This window comes from Varanus komodoensis, unplaced genomic scaffold (genome assembly GCF_004798865.1).
Source record: "Varanus komodoensis strain SLA01 unplaced genomic scaffold, ASM479886v1 scaffold5, whole genome shotgun sequence".
Taxonomy (NCBI): Eukaryota; Metazoa; Chordata; class Lepidosauria; order Squamata; family Varanidae; genus Varanus; species Varanus komodoensis.
Genome location: NW_025336087.1, coordinates 9,162,851 through 9,183,251, shown reverse-complemented (window position 1 = coordinate 9,183,251; position 20,401 = coordinate 9,162,851). Strand labels below are relative to the sequence as shown.

Genomic DNA, 20,401 nt, shown 5'->3' with positions numbered 1-20,401 from the left:
TCTGTCAGTTTAGGGTATTCACAAAGCTTTCCTCCAACACCATGTTTCAGATGCGTCCATTTTCTTCCTGTTGGCTTTCTTCGTTGTCCAGCTTTCACACCCATGATCATGAATACTCCAGTGAAACATCCCTACACTGGATGATCTTTTCTAGTTCCTTTGTTGCTGACTTTCCAAATCTCTCTCTTTTTCTAATGTCTTGGCTGCAGTCTGCATTTGAATAGATGTTTGAACCAAGCTAAGCAAAATCTTTAACAATTCCAGTTTCTTCATTGTTCACATTAAAGTTGTGCCATTTTTCAATAGTCATGATTTTTGTTTTGTCAATGTTCAGCTGCAGTCCTGCTTTTGCACTTTCTTCTTTCACTTTCATCAGGAGTCAATTCATTGCTGTTTTCTGCCAGTAACATGGTATGCTTTGTATAGCTTATTCATGTATCTTCCACCAATGTTCACTCCTTGCTTTGATCCTAATCCAGTTTTCCTTCTGTGCTTTGCATAAAACTGATAAAATAAAATACACCTTTGTCTGATGTCTTTGCCTATAGGAGGCCATCCCATTTCTCCATATTCTGCCCCAAGAGTACTTTCTTGTCCATGATACAGATGATAAGTACTGAGGTACACCCATTTATTTCAAATCCACCCAGAGTTTCTCATGATCCACACAACCAAAGCTTTGCTGTAGTCTGCAAAGCAGAGACTGATCTGCAGAAATCTTTTCATGCACTTCAGTAGCCAAAATATCTCAAGTGCATCTTCCTTTTCAGACTCTAAAATATCAGGCATTTCTCTCCCCATATATGGCTAAATTCTTTATTGCAACACCTTGAGCATCACTTTTCTTGCATGCGAAACCAGTGCATTGGTCTTATATTTGCTTCACTCTTTTGTGTCTCATAAGAACATAAGAAAAGCCATGCTAGATCGGACCCAAGGTCCACCTAGACCAACACACTGTACACACTGTGGCAAACCTTAAGCAGGATCGGTGCAAGACCTCCTCCTGCCCAGGCTCCTGGTTCATGAAGGCATGCCTCCTCTGGTAAAGGGGGTAGCACATCTCCTTGCTTGGGATTAGAATACTTGAGTGATAGTTATGTTCATAGGATTTCCACAAATTTCAATTATTTGGTTGGACTTTACATGAAAGCCCCTTATTGCCTGTGCCACAACCTTGCCTAAGTATTAAAGCCACTCTATTTCCTCTGAGTTTGTTATTTATGGAATAAAACATTTTGGTTTGTCTGGCTGAAAATGTCCCATTCCAGTCCACTTTAGTTTGCTCACACCAGGTACTGAAGCTTTTAACCATTGAATTCCTTGCTTTACAGTTTCCAGTTCGCTTTGATTCGTACTTGTCACATTTGATGCTCCAACTGTATGTTTTCCCTTTGTCTCTGTTCATGTCAACCACTAGGCTTCCTTTCCTTTCAACTTTGCTCTAGCTGCATTGTTAGTGACACCGCTATTCACATTTGTCCTTTGCTCTTCCCCAGCAGTGTTTCGAGTGCCTTCCAATGGGGTGGGGAGGCTGTCTAATCTTTGGACACTGTATCTTGTTTCATTTTAGATTGCTTCATCATAAGTTTCTCATGGTAAGAAATATTGAGAATGCAGGTTTGCCACTGCATTCTTTTGTGCAGTACTCACAGAAGAGAGCATGAGCTTCACTGCCATTGTCTGTGAAAGATCGTCCACTGGAGTTGCCTTCAACTACTGCTGCTCAGTAGCTGCCCTTCAGGACTTTCTCCCCTCTCAGTCACCATTAGAGAGATCCATTATCTTCTGCTAATTTATTTATTAAAAACATTTATATACCATGTGTGGAAACTGAGATTCCTCCAGAACCACGATTTCAGGGTTCCTCACCACCACGTCCAAGACTACCTCCAACAGCTCAAGCAAGAAATCTGATGTGCAGCAGGGTGGCTGGTACATAAACAAGATCCCTAATCTTTTTCGATTGCCCAGCACCCGGTGCAAACACACAAGGCCTGTCTTTGAGTGGACAGGAAGCCTGAAGAGAGGCAGTGTATTCTTATAGACTATAGCCACTCCCCCTCCTCAGCCCCCAAGGCAAGGTTGGTAGTGTACTGAGTGGCTGAGTGAACATAACTGGGAGAGAACAGCATCTACCCCACCTAAGTCTCAGCAATACAAGCAGATGTGACGGTTACTCCTGAAGAGGGTGCATGCATTCCGCCTTGGGTGGCTCCACTATGAAACTGGCCTAGCAAGACAGACTGGTGGCGCTGGTCTTGGCTTCTCACATTCTCAAAGCTCCTCCCCATCTTAAGTTGTGCACCTAAGAAGGGGAGTAACTTTGATAAACGGTATTTCAAACTTGATAGTTTGTGAATGATGAGCAGTTTAAAGTGAAGCAATAGGCATGTTGTCATCCTTATTTCCTTGAATGCCTCTGAGGCCCACATGGACTCGGAGACATTCATAGGAGGCAGCTGCTGGCTTTGACGCACTCTCAACCATTTCCTCAAAAGAAAGGACAGAACACATTGCCACTGCTGGGGAAGGACGGGAGTCTTGGGAATGGAAACAAGGTGGCCAAGGGAGAAATGGGAATTACCCAGTGGAGCTGGAGGAAGCAACTGGAAGGTGGGATATGGTTTCAGGTGACCAAATAGGGTGAAAGGAGGTGGAAGTGAAGCGATGAGGGTTTGGGGTTAGGGAAGGCTGCAGAGAGCTTTAGGAAGGCTTGCAGGATAACCCATTAGTATGGAAATTAACTAGATGTGTGTTGGGAAGATGGGGAGCAATTTTGACAGAATTGGGGAGTCAAAGGATTGGGTTTTAGTTCTAAAGCTTAGATGCAGCCTTGTTTCATATTCAAGTTCTTAAGTATGTTACTTGTCTCATAACCTCACCAATTTGCTTTTCTGTGGCCTGTGTGTTTTGTGATTGGCCACATCCATTCTGACATTCTCAAAATGTCAAAGGTTTCCACTAGCTCAAATCAGACTCAAGATCCTTCATTAATGCCTCCGGGTTTTAGCAAAGGCCTCCCTAGAATGCAAAACTCCATGAGGTTCCCCTTTGAGTTTTTAAAATGCACATCCCAGTAGCACGTTATTATTATTCTCTGCACAGGATTCTGAGCGATCCTGCTCACAGTACTTACTTGTGTGTCAGCTGTGGCCTCCATAATCAAACTCAGAAATGGAATATTACCAGTGAGTGCTTTGGGATTCTGCTGCTGTCTCTTCTGAAGAAGTGGCAGCATTCTTTGGCATTCAGCCAAAAGGTAACACTCAAGTTGGATAAGACAAGACTTTGTAGTTGGTGGTTCAGGCTGGTGCCAAAGTGCTTTCCAGAGGTTTCCTTGAGACTCAGGTGTGAGGTCGAAAAGAAACCCAGGTTGAGGATGCTATGGAGATCAGGGTGGTTGTTTACTGGTTTTCATGACTTGGAAATGATTGTCTTTTAAAAGTCATGGCCGAGACAAACTGGCTGAGAATGGAGAGAAAGGCAGAAGAACAGAGGGAATACAATTTTTAAAAAAGAGTTAAGCATGGAAGCATGAATACACAAGAAATCCAGGGTCTAGACAAAAGGACAAAGTAGTAAAATAGCTTTAGAGAAAAGCAAAGAAAAGGGACTATCCTAAGTGAAAGGTGTGGATGAACTGATAGAGCAGCCTGAAATCACCAGTGCCAAGGTAAAAGTTCTTGGTCACATGACCCTTGCCTTTCTTGAGAAATAATGTTCACTTATAAAGTGGTCACATTCAAAATACTAGCCAAGGCGAGTACTAGGTTACCCTGGCTTTAAACTCATCCTGCTATGAACTCATTAGATAATTTCTCATCACAGTCACACCCTATTTATATAAAGTGGGGATAACAGCAGCCTGGACAATTTATGTAAAACACTTAGAAAATTTGAATGGAGCTATATAAATGCTAAGCATTAAGCATACTTTATGCTGATAGGATACTTACTTCTCTCATGTACCCGTTCCTAAGTTTTCCTGACCTGCCTTGCTATGCATCAATGTGAATCCAAAGTAGCCACATGCCATGAAAATATCTGCTGCACTAGTAAAGAATTATTGACTTTCAATCATTTAAATAGTGAACAAAAATTCCTTCACTCTAAAATACTTAATTTTATTAGTGATGGTACCAAAGATAACAAGTATACAATCTTTGCTCTATGCTACTTACACATCATAAATATGACAGCTGCTGTTCCGAGACACAATCTTTCACAGTCCTTCAAGAAAAATCTGAGATTTGTCATTACGTTATCAGAATAAGCTGTTTGCTAGCCAACTGCATGTGGCTTCAACATCACAAAAAGTACTATCCATACTTTACATGGTAAAGCATTCACTATAGTTTTCATGTACACAGAAGCCAAAAGGAGGGGGAAACCTTTAGACTATAACAAAAGACAACGGGCTGTTAAAGCAGTGTCACAATCAATGGGCTTCATCACCACAGTGCAATTTAATTTTTCCATTTACCATAAAATGCTTACATGTCTATTAACTGCAATTTTGAGAACACATATTGAAAGCTACTATGCTTAGTTGGCTTTTTCAAACTCTTTTCCATGAGGTAAGGCAATTTGATTGTATTATGTCATATTCAAATAGCTCTTGATTTTAATACAGATAGCCTTCAGTCTTACAATGCTGAAATAGGTTCAGAGAGGAGTTGCATTTATCACTCACCGCTCTCTTACAGGCCATTTCCCAACAAGTAGATAGGAATTTGTGTGATTACTTTGTCTTCCATGGAGAAACTATTCCTGTCATGTTACACAACCAGTGTTAGAAATAACTGAGGATATCTAAAGATTGATTTCAATGCTGCATATTCAGTCCAGTACACAACCTGGTTAAGATCAACTACTTTTATTTAGCACAGTTCAATTCACTGAGTTGGCATACAGCCCAGTAGTTCATAGTCTAACTAAATTGGAGATTAGGTTAAGTCCACCTTAGGATCATCCTTGAACAGCAATTTTAGCCATTGAGTCTTTTTTCATCTATAGGGATATATGAACTGCTAGTGAATAACCAAAGACTGTCAAGGCCAATAGATCTTTCAAATGTTTTCCTATCTGTGTGACAGAATCATCTGAAGTTTGAGAACTAAATGAATAGGGGATTTAAAAGCACATAAACTTTTAGAAATCACTATTCTGTGTTTCAAAGAAGGCACTAAAGCATCAGCTTGTGCTCCCACATCCCATTTCAAAAGCAAAACATTTATTCTTGCCATGGGTATCTGTCCTAATTGCAGGTGACTGGGCATACTGCAATATAGCTCAAAACAAAGCCATTTATTTGAAAATTACTACATAGATGTGCTTATAGTCAGAAGAATGGAAATCCAGTATAAACATGACTGTTCTTTCTAGAATCAGAACAATTGCATGCATTGATCAACAACTAGTAAGAGAAAGATTTCAGACTTATAAAGGTAATTACTTAAAAATATAAAAAGAAAGTCACAAGCAATGAAGGAAAGAATGTTCACTTGCCTTTGTAGGCATAAACACAACAACTGTAAAACTGTGTTAGGTTAAAACTTTTCAGCACTGTCATTTACAACAACAAGGGAAGCATGTTATTTCTGCACCATTTTCAAGCACATCATCAAAACATATCACATGGAGTTTAGTAAGCAAAACAGAAGATCATCGGGGTACCAATATTTTAACAACTTCCAATGCCCAGCAGCTTATCTGGGTAGCAGAGATTACATCCACTTATCTGTAACAGCAGCAGGCCAATCTAATCATCACAGAAAAACAGAGGTTCCTTCAGATGAACAGATCTATGCTGTTGGCTTTTGTCACAGCATATCCTATTGATCAGTCCTTTCGTGCTTGTTTTTAAGATGGCCAAGCCACCAGAAAAACCAGAACAGCTTCTAGCACAATAAAGCAGGTCCGGATGATTATTTTTATCCTCTTTTGGTGGATTGTTGGGGATGGGAGGAAAAACCTTGCATTTCTTTCCACAGTTGGGCCAGAAGTTCATTCAGTACTCTATACGTCTTCTGTTTTAACTGAGATGTTTTCTTCATTTGGTTGACAGTTCCCATTTTGCTGCAGTTTGACTTCTTCTGCAGGACCTGTATCTTCCTTCTCTTCTTTTTCAATTTCAGAATTCTGGTTTTCTTTACTCAAATCTTTATCCTAAATTTTTAAAAATGTAAAGAAGTGTGTTATCAAAAGGGTACACTGCAAAAAAGTATGCAAAGGCAAATGATATACTGACAAACCAGGTTTATTAATATGCAAAACAAAGAATTTAGGTTTACAGGATAGACACTCATTTTTAAAAAAGACAAAAGACTCTAAAAGTCTTTCCAAGCTCCAACTATGGAGGAAAAGACTGGAAATATTACAGATTTTTAATTTTTGTTTCAAAACTGGGCTTTGAACAATATACTTTGCAAACATGCCATCCCAACAGCAAATCAACTGCTAAGGAATTATCACGAGACTCCTTTTTAGGCTGAACAGGTAATGATTAAAAACATATTTTCAAATGATCTACACCACTGCTCTACATCATCAATTTATTTCCTTTATTCCTGTGGTCCATCACTAGTCCATTGCTACTGGACTTCCTACAATACATATTTTTCAATTATCATCATCATCATCATGTCAGACAATATGTCAAATCTCAAATGCCTGGGCAAAGCCAGCTGTTTTACCCTAATATTAAAAAGGGATTGGCTTCTCCCTTGAGTAGATTAAATATTCTACCGAATATTATTGAGAAGCTTCTCATCAAACCTCAAAACAGTCGTGCCTCCATCCCAGATATTACAGCTTAGTTAAAAACTGCGCAGCGAGTTTTGTGAACCCAACAGAGCCTGGTTTCCCCAAGCCCGTCACCTGTACCTGCAAACATCTTTTGAAACCAAAGCTGTTTCAACAGCAGTTTGTCATATGGCATTGGACTTACCAATCAAAAGCACAATCAAATTCCACTAACCATGCCAAATGTGCATCTCAAAAAAGACAAGGGAAAGACTATCTTGGTCAGGTGCTACAGTTCTGCATAACAAGGGACTTTTCCAAGAGAGGAGCATGCAATCTGCATGAGCCCCTGATATCCTGAGCATTACACCTATTCTCAAGCAATGACGCTGCACTGCTTTCCCGGTAATCTGGCCTAGCCTTCAAAAGCTGACCATGTGCATAGGTTATCGTCACCTAACATTTGGTCTATTACCAACCTGATGCCATCAAAGGTCATTCTAAAATGGCATCTGTCTAGATGCTGCTACTCATCTACTGTATGGTTACTGAGATTTCCTACAGCCCTTTTTCCTACATGTATTGATTAAAATGTTATCAAAAATCCCATGTATTTTAGTGGTGTTCTATAATATAAGGAGGATGCCACATATCAGCCACTCCTAGGAAGAAGTGCATCAAGTAGTCCCACCTCATCCCATGGCTCTCACTGACTTGTGTGCTCAGAGTGGCTTACCTTGATAGCTGTGGTCTTCTCAGACTTTTCTTTCACATCTTTGTCTTTACTGCTCTTTTTCTTGGAAGTAGAGTGCTCTCTCTCTCTCCTATCATTACTCAAGTCTCTCTCCTTCTCCGACTTTTTGTCTTTCTTATTTCTGTTTCAAAGTAAGAATTATATAGCTGTAGTTTGTAGGGACAATATGTGCCCTGCTCATGTTTCCCCCTTATGCATTCACTATACACACACAGGGCCCTTTTCACATGAACTCTAAAAGCGAACTGTGAAGAGACAGACAGGTAATCAGTGAACATACAGATAGCAGTAAGGCAGGACCAATTGGCAGGGTCCCATCCGCTGACTACATGAGGTGGAGCATGAGAACTACATTATTTAAGATACTGAAATGACGGCCAAAGCATTACTTGTATATTGAAAGCTCTATATTGTCGTGTTTGCGTTACTACTTTCTATTCCTATACTGTGTCTACATACACCAGCACAAACATGAAAATGCTAAAGATATACTATTTGATGAAAAATCTTTCATGTCACTCAAGTTTACTCAAGGTTCTTCACTGTATAACAAGGAGGAGGACATAGAATATACATTAATAAGCTACTTATAGAAAAAAAATATGCATCATCAATGAAGAGCAGAAGCTCTAATTCCTTAGGTCTCTAACATCAATTTAGAACCTGTTGATTGGTATCAAGTGTAAGTTCTTTGGAAAAGAAAAATGGGCGGGGCATCAGTGAAAGAAATACAGATGGAATAAGGGACTGCGCAAGAGCATAGCAGTGCAACATGACGCAAGACCATTCAGCCAGCCAGCAGGACTGCTTGCCAGGTAAGCCACCCACCCCCATCCTCTAGCATGAGCACAACCCCACAGAACAGAAACGCGGACCCAACTCAACAGGACAATGAAGTCAAAATATGTCTATTTATTTCATTTCATTTACTTTACTTTCTTTGTAAGGTGCATAAAAGATTACAAAGAAAACAATAACAATACAGTCAAAAGAATCCAGATAAAAACCAACATAAAAGACTGCAACAAAAATGAAAGGCTTCAAAAACAAAAGATAAAATGGTTAGTTTTCTTTTCTTTTTGGTTGGGGGGGTTCCTACCATTTTTAATCAATTAAGAGGCTGTTAGCGCCAGTGTGGTGTGTTGGTTAGACTGCTGAACTGGGGACCTGAGAGATCCTGGGTCTAGACCCCACTCCTCCATGAAACTCCCTGGGTGACTTTGGGTCATCATTCCCTCTCAGCCCAGCCTCCTTCACAGGGTTGTTGTTGTGAGGATAAAATAGAGCTAGGCAAGCCATTCTGGGTTCCCACAAAAGGAAAAAAGGCAGAACATAAATGCAACATAATAATAAAAAGTGAAGTTTTCATTTAGATGAAGACTGTGCTGGGAGGCAGCCTGCACATTTCAAGGATACGGCATGATAATGAACTCACCTCCTCGGTGATGGAGACCGGGAAGATTTCCTTTTTGTGACTTTGGATGGTCTAGGAGACTTTGAGGGACTTCGGCTCTTCCTCTTCCGTCTATCTCTGTAGGATTCACACAATGAGATCAGTCAAATTCAATACAATGTCAACAGTGCAACTTACCAGAAAAAGTTGAGGTGTGGAATTCCCCTAATTAGTTTCAGTCAGTCAGTCAGCCAGGCACAGCCCCTACCCTGAGCTTCCATTTCACTCCCCCATGAGTGACTCTGAATCCCATGGCCAGTAAGAATTCCCAGTGCTCATTAGGCTGCCCTGATTCCTCCGCTCCCTTATGATATTTTATAAATAACCCCCTCCCTGCGAACTCTGCAAGCTGCAGGTGTCCCTCAGACCTGCTGTTACCTTCCACTTGTGCACCAGCAATGGCATTTTGGATACACATGCTCACTCATGCACACTGGAAACTGAAGGTATGGTAAGCAAGAGCGGAGACCTGTGTCTGAGCATTTTGAGCCTGTTCACATATCAAGAGGGATTGCTGTGATTTAATTTAGTGCAGGGGCTGTTAAATAACCTATGGAGTACTGACTTTGTATGATTTTTTTTAAGTTAACATTTTCATAATACCCACACTTACATAGAGTATCATCCCTGCTTAACAGAGGTGCATGGCAGCAAACTAATAAGCCTAATCAAATGGTTGGTGTTGGACTGGAACTCCAGGCCCCATTTGGCTACAATGCTCACTGAGTAACACTGGGTCAGTCGCAGCCAACCTCCCTCACCTTTACAAAATCCTAGTGTAGCAAGTCATGTTTGAAATGATCTGACACTCTGTCAGTGCAATGCACCACCCCACACTTGGTGACACTGGCAAATACAGCAGATTTCAATTCATCATTCTTTAATCACTTCAATTTTTAATCATTTACTATCTGATGTCAACCTAAAGGCTTCACTAACCATTGACTACTTATCTCCATTCAATACTAGTGAGACGCTAGCTTGAATACTACACTTTGACTATATTTTAAAATGGAAAACAAAACAAAAAAGTAAACAATAAAATCAGACAGACAGACCTGCTGGAACTACGTGATCTTCTTGAAGCACTGTAGCTTCTAGGTGGTGTTCTGGACCGCTTCTCCTTCTTCTTCTTCTCATCTCTTTCCTTCTCTTTCTCTCGTTCCCTGTCTTTATCCTTGTCTTTTACCTTCTCAACCTCCTTGTCCTTTTCTCTCTCTTTTTCACTCTTTTTCTCCCCATCTTTTTCTTTCTGTGAGTCTTTCTCTTTGTCCTCCTCTTTTCCCTTTACTTGTTCTTTGTCATCCTTCTCCTTGCCCCCTTCCTTGTCCCTGCCCTTTTCCCCTTCTTTGTCCTGATCCTCTGCCTTCTCTTTTTCTACATCGGTGACTTTCTCTTTCTCCTTCTCTTTCTCCTTATCTCGGTCCCTCTCTCTATCCTTGTCCTTGTCTTTCACTCTGTCCTTGTCTCGATCCTTGGTCCTTTCCTTGTCTCTCTCTCTGTCCCTGCCTCTCTCCTTATCCCTGCCCCTATCTTTGTCCCGGTCTTTCTCTTTTTCTTTTTCTCGGTCTTTTTCTCTAATCTTATCTTTTTCTCTGGTCCTCTCTTTGCTTTGCTTCCTCTTCTCCCTGTGGGGAAAAATTATTAATTTAACTCATTCATAACTTTCCTGATAACTGAGAGTCATCATCAAATCAAGCATTCAGAATGACCAACAGATGAAATGTAACAAACAGTACTTAGTAGTAGTAGAGTGGTACCTCGGCTCATGAACTTAATCTGCTCCATGACACCTGGTCACGACCTGAATTGGTCGTGAGCCAAGTCAAATTACCCCATAAGGTTCGATGTTAATCCATTCTGAAAATATTTTTTAAAACACAAAAATTTGCAACAAAGAACAACAAAGTAGCAAAGTACAGTAGAGTAGAGAACAATCACCTAGGTTGGGGGGAGGTTACTGTTTGGAGGAAGAGTCCCCATCCATAAGGATATCGGGGAGATCTCTTTCTGGGGTTTCCTCTCTTCGTCTCTTAGCAGCAGGGTCAATTTTGGCGAAAAAACTGCACGTTCTTGTCACCTTCATTACTGCTCCACACGTTATTTTTACCACCATGCTTGCTCTGCACTTTCTTTGGACCCATTATTCAATAAGCTTTGCAGCAAGTGACCACAAGTCTGTCTGCAACTGCGAGCGGGGAAGATGGCCGCGATCACAATTGTGTTTGTGCCGGAACATGGCCGCGATCGCAATCGTGTTTGTGCGGGAACATGGATGCGATCGTGGTTGTCACCCGATGCGGAGTTCACAACCTGAGGCAAAATTTTTCCAAAATTTCTGTTTGTGACCCGATTCGGTCATGAATTGAGGTGTTCGTGAGCCAAGGTACCATTGTAAATCTAGTAAACTGACTTGTCCCTCACATTATGGAGAAATCGGTTATTAAATTTAAAAAGTGCACAAGGGCTACAAGCCAACCCCGATTCTATAATGAAACTGTAGCCCTAAATCCACTATCAGAATTTTGTCCAACATCTCTCAATGCTTGACTATGGCTGTAAAAAAAAAATCCAGTAGTTTAACGATGAGAGTCTCACCGAGAAGGAGAACGGCTTCTTGATCGTCGTCGTTCTTTAGATTTTGATCGCTTTTTGAGTGGACTTCGGGATCTGAGCCTGTCCTTCTGACTAGAGCGTGATCTATCACGGGACCTACTCCTGTAGCAGTAGAAGAGAAATGTTTCGTTCTATATTCATTCATCAAGCTTATTTAAAAATCATCCGATCTAAATTGCAATCTGTAATTTGTGGTCCAAACCACTTTATGCATTACCAGCGGCAAACTATACAATACTCCACAACAAGGTCTCAGTCAAAATGCTATTTTTCACAGGTGGAAAAAAACCCATTTACACACAAATCATTCTTGTACCTCAGCCAATGATTTCCCTGCAGAAGAAAAAACCATGTCAAAACTGTTCCTTCACAAAACAGTCTCACTGCACATGCTCAGACTCTTCCATAGTGCTGTTATTTACTGCAACAGCTGTTTGAAAAAACAGCATCTGCCTTGTATGTAGCAACTTTGTAAAGGGGCCAATGTCACAGTGTGAGTTCCCACCAACCAATTTTTGTATTTCTGGTTACAGGCTCTGCTGTCACAGACTATCAGAGTAACATGGCTGTCCCACTGAGAGATTCCAAACACTTCCGACTTCACCAAATATACCACTTGCACTTATTCTAATTTCCTTGTATTGTATCATTTTACATTTTTATTCATCTGTAAATATGAATAAATATTTACAGCAGTAAATATGTGAAACCCAGGCTAAAAACAAGTACCTGTCACTTCAAATGGGAAATAGGCAACTGGGATTGCACACTCATTTTAAACAAGCCCATTTTAAATTATGAATAATGTCATTCCCTATTAGGATCTTAAACAGTTTGATAGTTGCCTGATTGGATGTGAAATCTGAGGGCAAGGAGTAGGGGTTAAAGAGGAATGCTACAAAGCTAGAAGCAATAAAAACAAAACCATGTAAAAGGTAAGGAAGGAATAAAATAATGAAATGAATGTCCAACAAATGTGAACATAATACCATGTGACTTGTGAATTAAACAGTGGCCACATTTCTGCCTTATCATAAGCAAGCTGTGTGTACTGCATGCACTGAAAATGTTTGCTCCCACTTTGCTTAGCATGCTGTCCAAATCCAGCTTGTCTTCTGATGTTTTTCTTCCCTGTTCCTGGGAAAAGGATCTGCAAGCTAGACTTTTGCAGGAGATGGCAGCAGCGATCCACTCCTGATGCTTTGACAAAAGCTTAGTGGGATACAAGAAACCACCTCCCTTCCCTAGCACCCCTCTGCAGGAAATAAGGGATAATCCGTTGCTTCTACTAGTGACTGCTGACATTTTTTGCAAACTGGACTAGCAGAAGCCATCTTGTTCCCTTCCCATCTGATTTTTGGAATAACCACCAGCAGCAAGGCATGGCCCCTTCTGCAAAGGAACCACTTGGAAAACCTCTCCTTTCTGTCCAGTCACCTGTGAAGGAAAAAGAGAGTTGTTTTTCCTGCAAGCCAGGCTTCTGCAGGAAGTGCCAACTGCACCCAGCTGCTATCTCTAACCTAAACAGGAAGGGAAAGAGACTATATATTCTGCTGCAAAAAAGAAAGGGGGCATGGAAGTTCTTTCTCTCACCTGTGGGGTTTAGGAGAAAGCAGTAGAGATGTTAGTGTCAGCACTTTGTACAAGAGCCCAGCTTTCAGAAGAAAATGCCTATTTTTTTCCCCATGGAGAACAGGGAGACAAGGAAATGTAGTTTTCCAAAAGCAAAACTTTTTGGTGAAAGCTTGCCAAACTAGTGATGGAAACTAGGAAAATTTGCCAAACTGCCTCCTAGGAAGGCCTTGGCAGATATAGGCGGCCTATAAATCCATGTATACATATATAAACAAACAAACAACAAGCAAGCAAACTTGCTGCTAGTTAGACAAGAAGATTAATGGTTTTGGCTTCAGCTGCCTCTGTTTGCCTGACATTGTTTCCCTATAGCTGATATCTAGGCTTGAGAAATCATACTGCCAAATGATGCATCATTTCATGAGCCTATCAACAGTATCTGATTGCCCTTAGCTAATCATTCCCAAAAACCTACTTTACAACACAGAAGGAACGGATCAATTACTGCTCTTGGATTTTTTTAATACATGAGACTATTACCTGCGTTTTGAGTGTGATCTTTTCCTTCGAGATTTTGAACTAGACCTGGATTCTGAACGTGAATGCGAGCGCGACCGACCAGCTTTTCTTTCACTGCTCTTTCCAGACTCTGAGAGAAAAAACGACTTTGCAGTGTAAGCTCAGAATATTTAAAGATCCCAGCTAACAATCTGGCACAAGTGGAATGTACCACATATATTGCAAGGGGCCTACTCTCTGCACATCTTCCTTCTTTGCAAAAATCCTTCAGAAACATCCAAGAAAGTCATTGCATATATTCGCTGAGTGCAGCCATCCTGCAGCAGTACACATAAACCAGATAATTATAAACAGCTAGCTAAATAAGGAATGGGATTTATGTTGCTGCCACAATGCACAAGATTAAAACACGTTTGGTAAAACTGATTTCAGAGAAAAAGCACACGTTCCATGATAGCAATTTGAAAAAACTATGCAGAAATGCACACATTAGCACTGTATTTTATTGTCAAAGCACTAATAAGTAGTGTTTACATTTTTTTAGAACTCTAAAAGGTTAGGGAATGTTTTAAACCTATGAGGAAACCAGTAACTTCAGAACTGTGCCAGGAAAACAGATTCCACCACCCCTATTCACATTTTAACCACAGTTTCAGTAATGTATTTATATCTAATTACTACATGAAGTAGTAGACTGACTCATTCTTTGTCTTCAGTTCTTTCCAAAGTTAGTCAAACAATGGTTTACTTGAAGGTCACTGCTTTTCACAAGAACTGTTTGTTAAATTCAGATGGATTTGATGAACTCTACCCAGTTAAATGAAGGAAGAACAGAAACTACATTTTCCCTTTAACACAGTTACAGATATTTTTGAGCAATTCTTTGCTGCAAAGGTTATCATATACTTTTTACAACAAGGAAAACAAAGCAAAGATCCAAAAATGCTAGTTTCTTTGTAAGATAGCTAAGAAAACTGCACACAAAGGGTACTTTTTCTTTAATTAGTTTTTTTAAACTCAATAATGAACAAGTTAGGTATTTCAGCCGTTTTCATTAGATGTAATATTCTTTTGTCTGTGAGTTCTCTTCTGAAACTGGCTAAATGATTAACATCACCAATTTTCATCCACTTTCTAGCAGCTTCTGTGAAGAGGAGGGAAGAAGATGGAGGTCTGTGTAGAGGTAATGCACCTAAGTCTGGAAAACCGAAGCTTTCAATCTTCACAGAAGATTTTTTTTTTTTTTGAGCCTTCGATCAGCCCATAACTTGGGTTGTTATATTTGAACCTCTACCTATATCCCTCATTTTCAAAGAAACTTCTATGATATCTGTGATATGAATATTTACCAGTTTCACAAGAGGGCTCTAAAACATGAGATGATTATTATATATCTTTCTCATGAGTTCAGATACTGCAAGAAACTAGTTTAACAAGCTGGGAAGTATCCTCTGAAGCCTGGTACAGAAGAGATGGGTATGTGGAGGGAAATAGTATTTGAAGTTGTGTTTTGTCCTGAATCCAACAAATCAAGGCTTACTGAACCAAGAATGCTACATTTGAACACAAGTGGGAAGTGATACAGGAGCCCAGAGGCAAACAGTTGAAAGGAGAGGTCTAGAGGAAGGAGGTGTGGAAGCAACAGAAACTTAAGGACAGAAAGGAAAAAGCAGTGAAAAAATGGCCAACAAGAGAAAGGGATTAGGAAAAAGATCTCATAGGTATGTTTGATGGCTAATTAAAAGCACTATACTTAGCACTTTGACAATAGAAAACAGTGCTATCAGATGCTTGAACAGCACCATATTGCTTGTAAAAAATTACCTACAACTAAACCAGTCAGACATCATCAAGTATTTAGTCCACTGGCTGTTGCTCTGGATAGCCTTGATCTATTTCTAAAAATAAAAAAGAAAAGAAAGAAAAGAAAAAAATAGCTCGTCTAAATACACACCAGGATTCACACCTGTAGAGAAATTTATTTCTTGCAATGCAAGTGGATATCTACCTGGCTCAATAGCAGCAGATATAAATGACTGGGCTTCCCGTACTCTTTTCATCACTTCTTCCAACTCCTTAGCAGCAGCTTGTGGGGTCATTTCTGGAGGCTTCACTATTGCATTATTGGAGTGATTTATTCTAAATTAAACATATAGATTTAATGCAGTGTATACATTACTGCACATAGACACACACTAAAAATAAACACTTCATATATCAAATATCAACACCTCAATTTGCTTTGCATTGGGAGAATAATCTCTCTCATTTTGCAAACTTAAATTCTCTCCCCCCATGTTTTAAACATTGCAAATGTCTGAAAGAGAGGCACGACAAGCGACTGTAAGTTTTTACAGAACTGCCAGAATTATGGCACATTTTCTATAAAATGCTTTAATAGACTTAGATTTACATTTGTAATGAAGGATGTCTTACTACTTTTACTTGTATTAAAGCTGGAAGAGCAAACAAGATGCTATGCCAAATTTACTTCTTCATTTAGAACACAATGGCTGAGTTTGCACCTCACGACAATCCATACTGACAATAAGCCATGGTGTGCTGGAGATTTCATGCAGAGCCTGCAGTGCACCTGATGAACTTCACCAGGGACTGTTTGCTCCCTCTGTCCCCACAGTCCTCCAGGTAGGATCACAGGGAACGCTCAAGCAAGACCAAGATGTCTCTCCCTCCCCACCGAGAGGAAGAACAGCTTTTGGCAGCCACAGCCCTTTTTTGCCCCTCAAATTTTCCTCCCAAAGAAAGTGAAAGACAGTATGACAGATGACTTTCACAATCCCCATTCTGATAGCCACTGACAGTCCCTGAAATGGCTAACCAGAACCCATGTAAGTAATTTCCCCACACACACATTATTTTGCACATTATTTTTAATTTTTTTGCCACACTACACAACTGAGGACATTCCCACTTGGGTGAATGAAGGGATTAGAAGCATCACCTGGGGCAAGATCCTGGGGATACCTGCTGCCAAAGTACAGCAGGGACCAATCCTGGAATTCTTCAAAGAGACCCAAATAAATCCCCACTTTGGATTCTCTTAACATCTGTCAGCAGGCAAGTGATTTTTAAAGCATCGTTTGCTGATGTTTGCTCATGAAAAGGGGATGGTGTGATTCCAGCAAGATTCCCAACCTTTTCTCCCTTGACAATTCTTAGGATAATGCAAAGTTTGCACTTTTTATTTTTTGAGACCTTAGGTGCTGTGGAAAGTGCAAAAGTGCTCCCCTATCCCCCTTTTCAGGGGAAAAGGAATATTCTTTGTCCCCTTAAAAGGCAGTTTTGATTGGACATACAGCCATTATGTTGCTCTGCAAAACCACCCATTGTCTTAATCTATCTTGGTCAGTAACTTTAAAATGTGATACCTGAAATTATCTGCCATTCTCTTCCTTTCCCAGTCCATTTGATGTCTCTTAGATTGTAACCTGCAGGCAGGCACAGTCCTATTTTTAATCTCTGTACAGCACTTAGAAATGTTTAGGTTTTATGTAACTGGCAGTTGTTCTCCAGGTCAGGCAGATAAGTTTCACATCTCCTATGCAATCCTTTTAACTGAACATGGTAAAGATGAAACTGCTCTTCTGCATGCAGGCTATGTTAATCCAAAAGAACTCAGTGGGTTAATGAATGGGTCATACTGGCCTACATTTAACATTAAGAGCACAGTGCTACTGATTGTGCCCTCAACACTTGAGAGCCTCTGAAGCACTCTGCAGTTCAGCTAGACGGCCAATTTTAAACATCCAGCCATGCACTCTGGAGTGGGAATGAAGCCAGAATATCTTGCATCCTGTCTCAGTCTTCTCCCTTCTTGGCACTCTGTCTACTTTGCTGCCTCTCCGAGGTTGATTTCTTGACCTCAGAGAAACAGCCAACAGTTCTTTCTGTGGCAGCTGTGGCAGCAGGAGGGGGAATGGAGCACAGATCTCCAGCTCTGTGGTTGAAGTTCTGTTTATAACCTGGGACGCTGAAGTATCCTATGGCCTCCTAGATGGTGCCACAGAATTACTCTCAAAATTAATTAGTATTAACATGAATTGTTAGCTGTTCCTACCATAGGCTTTATAAACAACTTGCTTTGTTGGTCGTAAAAGAGTTACCTAAAGTACCACTAAGATAGTAAAAACTGTATGAAAAACCTTTCAGGGATTCTTCAAACCCTGTGCGCCCACTGCAACACACTTTAGGGATTAAATAAAAGCACAGACTTTGGCATAACATTTTACAATTAAAAACAATGCATACAAATACCACTACAGAATGCCAATTCTTCGTTAAAAATACACCATAATGTCTATGTATTTCAGAAGTTTCCTAAGACTAGGCCAAATTGTTAACTGACAAAAGTCTTCAGGAATAAACTGCAATTATACACAAAATTTCTTTGTATTTAATTTAATGTGACAGTATGTTTAGTTTTCCCTTCATGGATCACTGCCTTGTCGTGGCGAAGGGGCTTGCATAGCTCAATGAAGCTATGAGCTATGCCATGCAGGATCACCCAAGACGGGCAGGTCATAGCAGAGAGCTCTGACAAAATGTGATCCACTGGAGAAGGAAATGGCAACCCACTCCAGTATCTTTGCCATGAAAACCCCACGGACAGTACCAAAGGGCAAAAAGATATGATGCCGGAAGATGAGCCCCCCAGGTCGGAAGGTGTCCAATATGCTACTGGGGAAGAGCTGAGGGCTAGTACTAGTAGTGCCAGAAAGAATGAAGTGACTGGGTCAAAGCCGAAAGGACACTCAGTTGCAGATGTATCTGGTGGTGAAAGGAGAGTCCGATGCTGCAAAGATCTATACTCCATAGGAACCTGGAATGTAAGATCCATGAATCAAGGCACGCTGGATGTGGTCAAACAAGAGATGACAAGACTGAACATCGACATCTTCGGAATCAGTGAACTAAAATGGACAGGAATGGGTGAATTTAATTCAGATGACCATCAGGTACCGCAGGCAAGAATCCCTCAGAAGAAATGGAGTAGCCTTCATAGTCAATAAAAGAGTAGGAAAAGCAGTACTGGGATACAATCTCAAAAATGACAGAATGATCTCAGTTCAAATCCAAGGCAAACCATTCAACATCACAATAGTCCAAGTCTATGCCCCAACCACTAGTGCTGAAGAGGCTGAAGTTGACCAGTTCTATGAAGGCCTACAACACCTTCTAGAATTAACTCCAAAAATGATGTCCTTATCATCATGGGGGATTGGAATGCTAAAGTAGGAAGCCAAAAGATAACCGGAATAACAGGCAAGTTTGGCCTTGGAGTACAAAATTAAGCAGGGCACAGGCTGGTAGAATTTTGTCAAGAGAATACAATGGTCATAGCAAACACTCTTTTCCAACAACCCAAGAGACAACTCTACACATGGACATCACCAGATGGTCAACACAGAAATCAGATTGACTATGTGCTCTGCAGCCAAAGATGGAGAAGCTCTATACAGTCAGTAAAAACTAGACCAGGAGCTGACTGTGGCTCAGATCATGAGCTTCTTGTTGCAAAATTTAGGCTTAAATTGAAAAAAGTAGGGAAAAGCATTAGTCACTCAGGTATGACCTAAATCATATCCCTGATGAATATACAGTAGAGGTGACAAATAGATTAAAGAAATTAGATCTGATAGACAGAGTGCCTGAAGAACTTTGGACAGAGGTTCGCAACATTGTACAAGAGGTAGCAACTAAAACCATCCCAAAGAAAAAGAAATGCAAGAAAGCAAAATGGCTGTCTGAGGAAGGTTTACAAATAGCTGAGGAAAGAAGGGAAGCGAAAGGGAAGGGAGAAAAGGAAAGATACACCCAATTGAATGCAGAATTCCAGAGAATAGCTAGAAGAGATAAGAATGCCTTCTTAAATGAACAGTGCAAAGAAATAGAGGAAAACAATAGAGTAGGGAGGACAAGATATCTCTTCAAGAAAATTGGAGATAGGAAGGGAACGTTTCATGCAAAGATGGGCATGATAAAGGACCAAAATGGCAGGGACCTAACAGCGGCAGAAGAGATTAAGAAGAGGTGGCAAGATTACACAGACGAACTATACAAGAAAGAGCTGAACGTCCCTAATAACCACTGACCTCGAGCCAGACATCCTGGAATGTGAAGTCAAATGGGCCTTAGGAAGTCTGAGCAACAACAAAACTAGTGGAGGCGACAGTATTCCAGCAGAGCTATTCAAAATCCTAAAAGACGATGCAGTAAAAGTGCAACACTCAATATGCCAGCAAATTTGGAAAATTCAACAGTTGCCACAGGATTGGAAAAGGTAAGTTTACATTCCAATCCCAAAGAAGGGCAATGCCAAAGAATGTTCAAATTACCACACCATTGCACTCATTTCACATGCTAGCAAAGTGATGCTCAAAATCCTACAAGCTAGGCTCCAGGAGTATGTGAACCAAGAACTACCAGAAGTACAGGCAGGATTTCGAAGAGGGAGAGGAACCAGAGATCAAATTGCCAACATCAGCTGGATCATGGAGAAAGCTAGGGAGTTCCAAAAATAATCTACTTCTGCTTCATTGACTATGCTAAAGCCTTTGATTGTGTGGATCACAACAAATTGTGGCAAGTTCTTAAAGAGATGGGAGTACCAGACCATCTTATTTGTCTCTTGAGAAACCTGTATGTGGGTCAAGAAGCAACAGTGAGAACTGGACACGGAACCACTGATTGGTTCAAAATTGAGAAAGAAGTTCGGC

The 20,401-nt window shown here is 40.5% G+C and overlaps 1 protein-coding gene across 4 annotated transcripts in view; it reads right to left on the bottom strand.

Moving 5' to 3' along the window:
* Positions 1-4,106: 4,106 nt before the first annotated feature.
* Positions 4,107-20,401, bottom strand: part of SREK1 (splicing regulatory glutamic acid and lysine rich protein 1) — a 35,806-nt gene continuing 19,511 nt past the window's right edge. For 3 of the 4 annotated variants that reach the window (XM_044445847.1, XM_044445849.1, XM_044445850.1), the window contains 8 exons: positions 17,054-17,113; positions 15,673-15,803; positions 13,686-13,794; positions 11,553-11,672; positions 10,013-10,582; positions 8,937-9,032; positions 7,484-7,622; positions 4,107-6,171 (listed from right to left, as the gene is read on the bottom strand). In XM_044445847.1, the coding sequence (XP_044301782.1) occupies positions 6,022-6,171; positions 7,484-7,622; positions 8,937-9,032; positions 10,013-10,582; positions 11,553-11,672; positions 13,686-13,794; positions 15,673-15,803; positions 17,054-17,113 (1,375 nt within the window). In that variant the 3' untranslated portion in view covers positions 4,107-6,021. The remainder of the gene's footprint in view (positions 6,172-7,483; positions 7,623-8,936; positions 9,033-10,012; positions 10,583-11,552; positions 11,673-13,685; positions 13,795-15,672; positions 15,804-17,053; positions 17,114-20,401) is intronic. The other variant, XM_044445848.1, reaches the window with a different exon arrangement.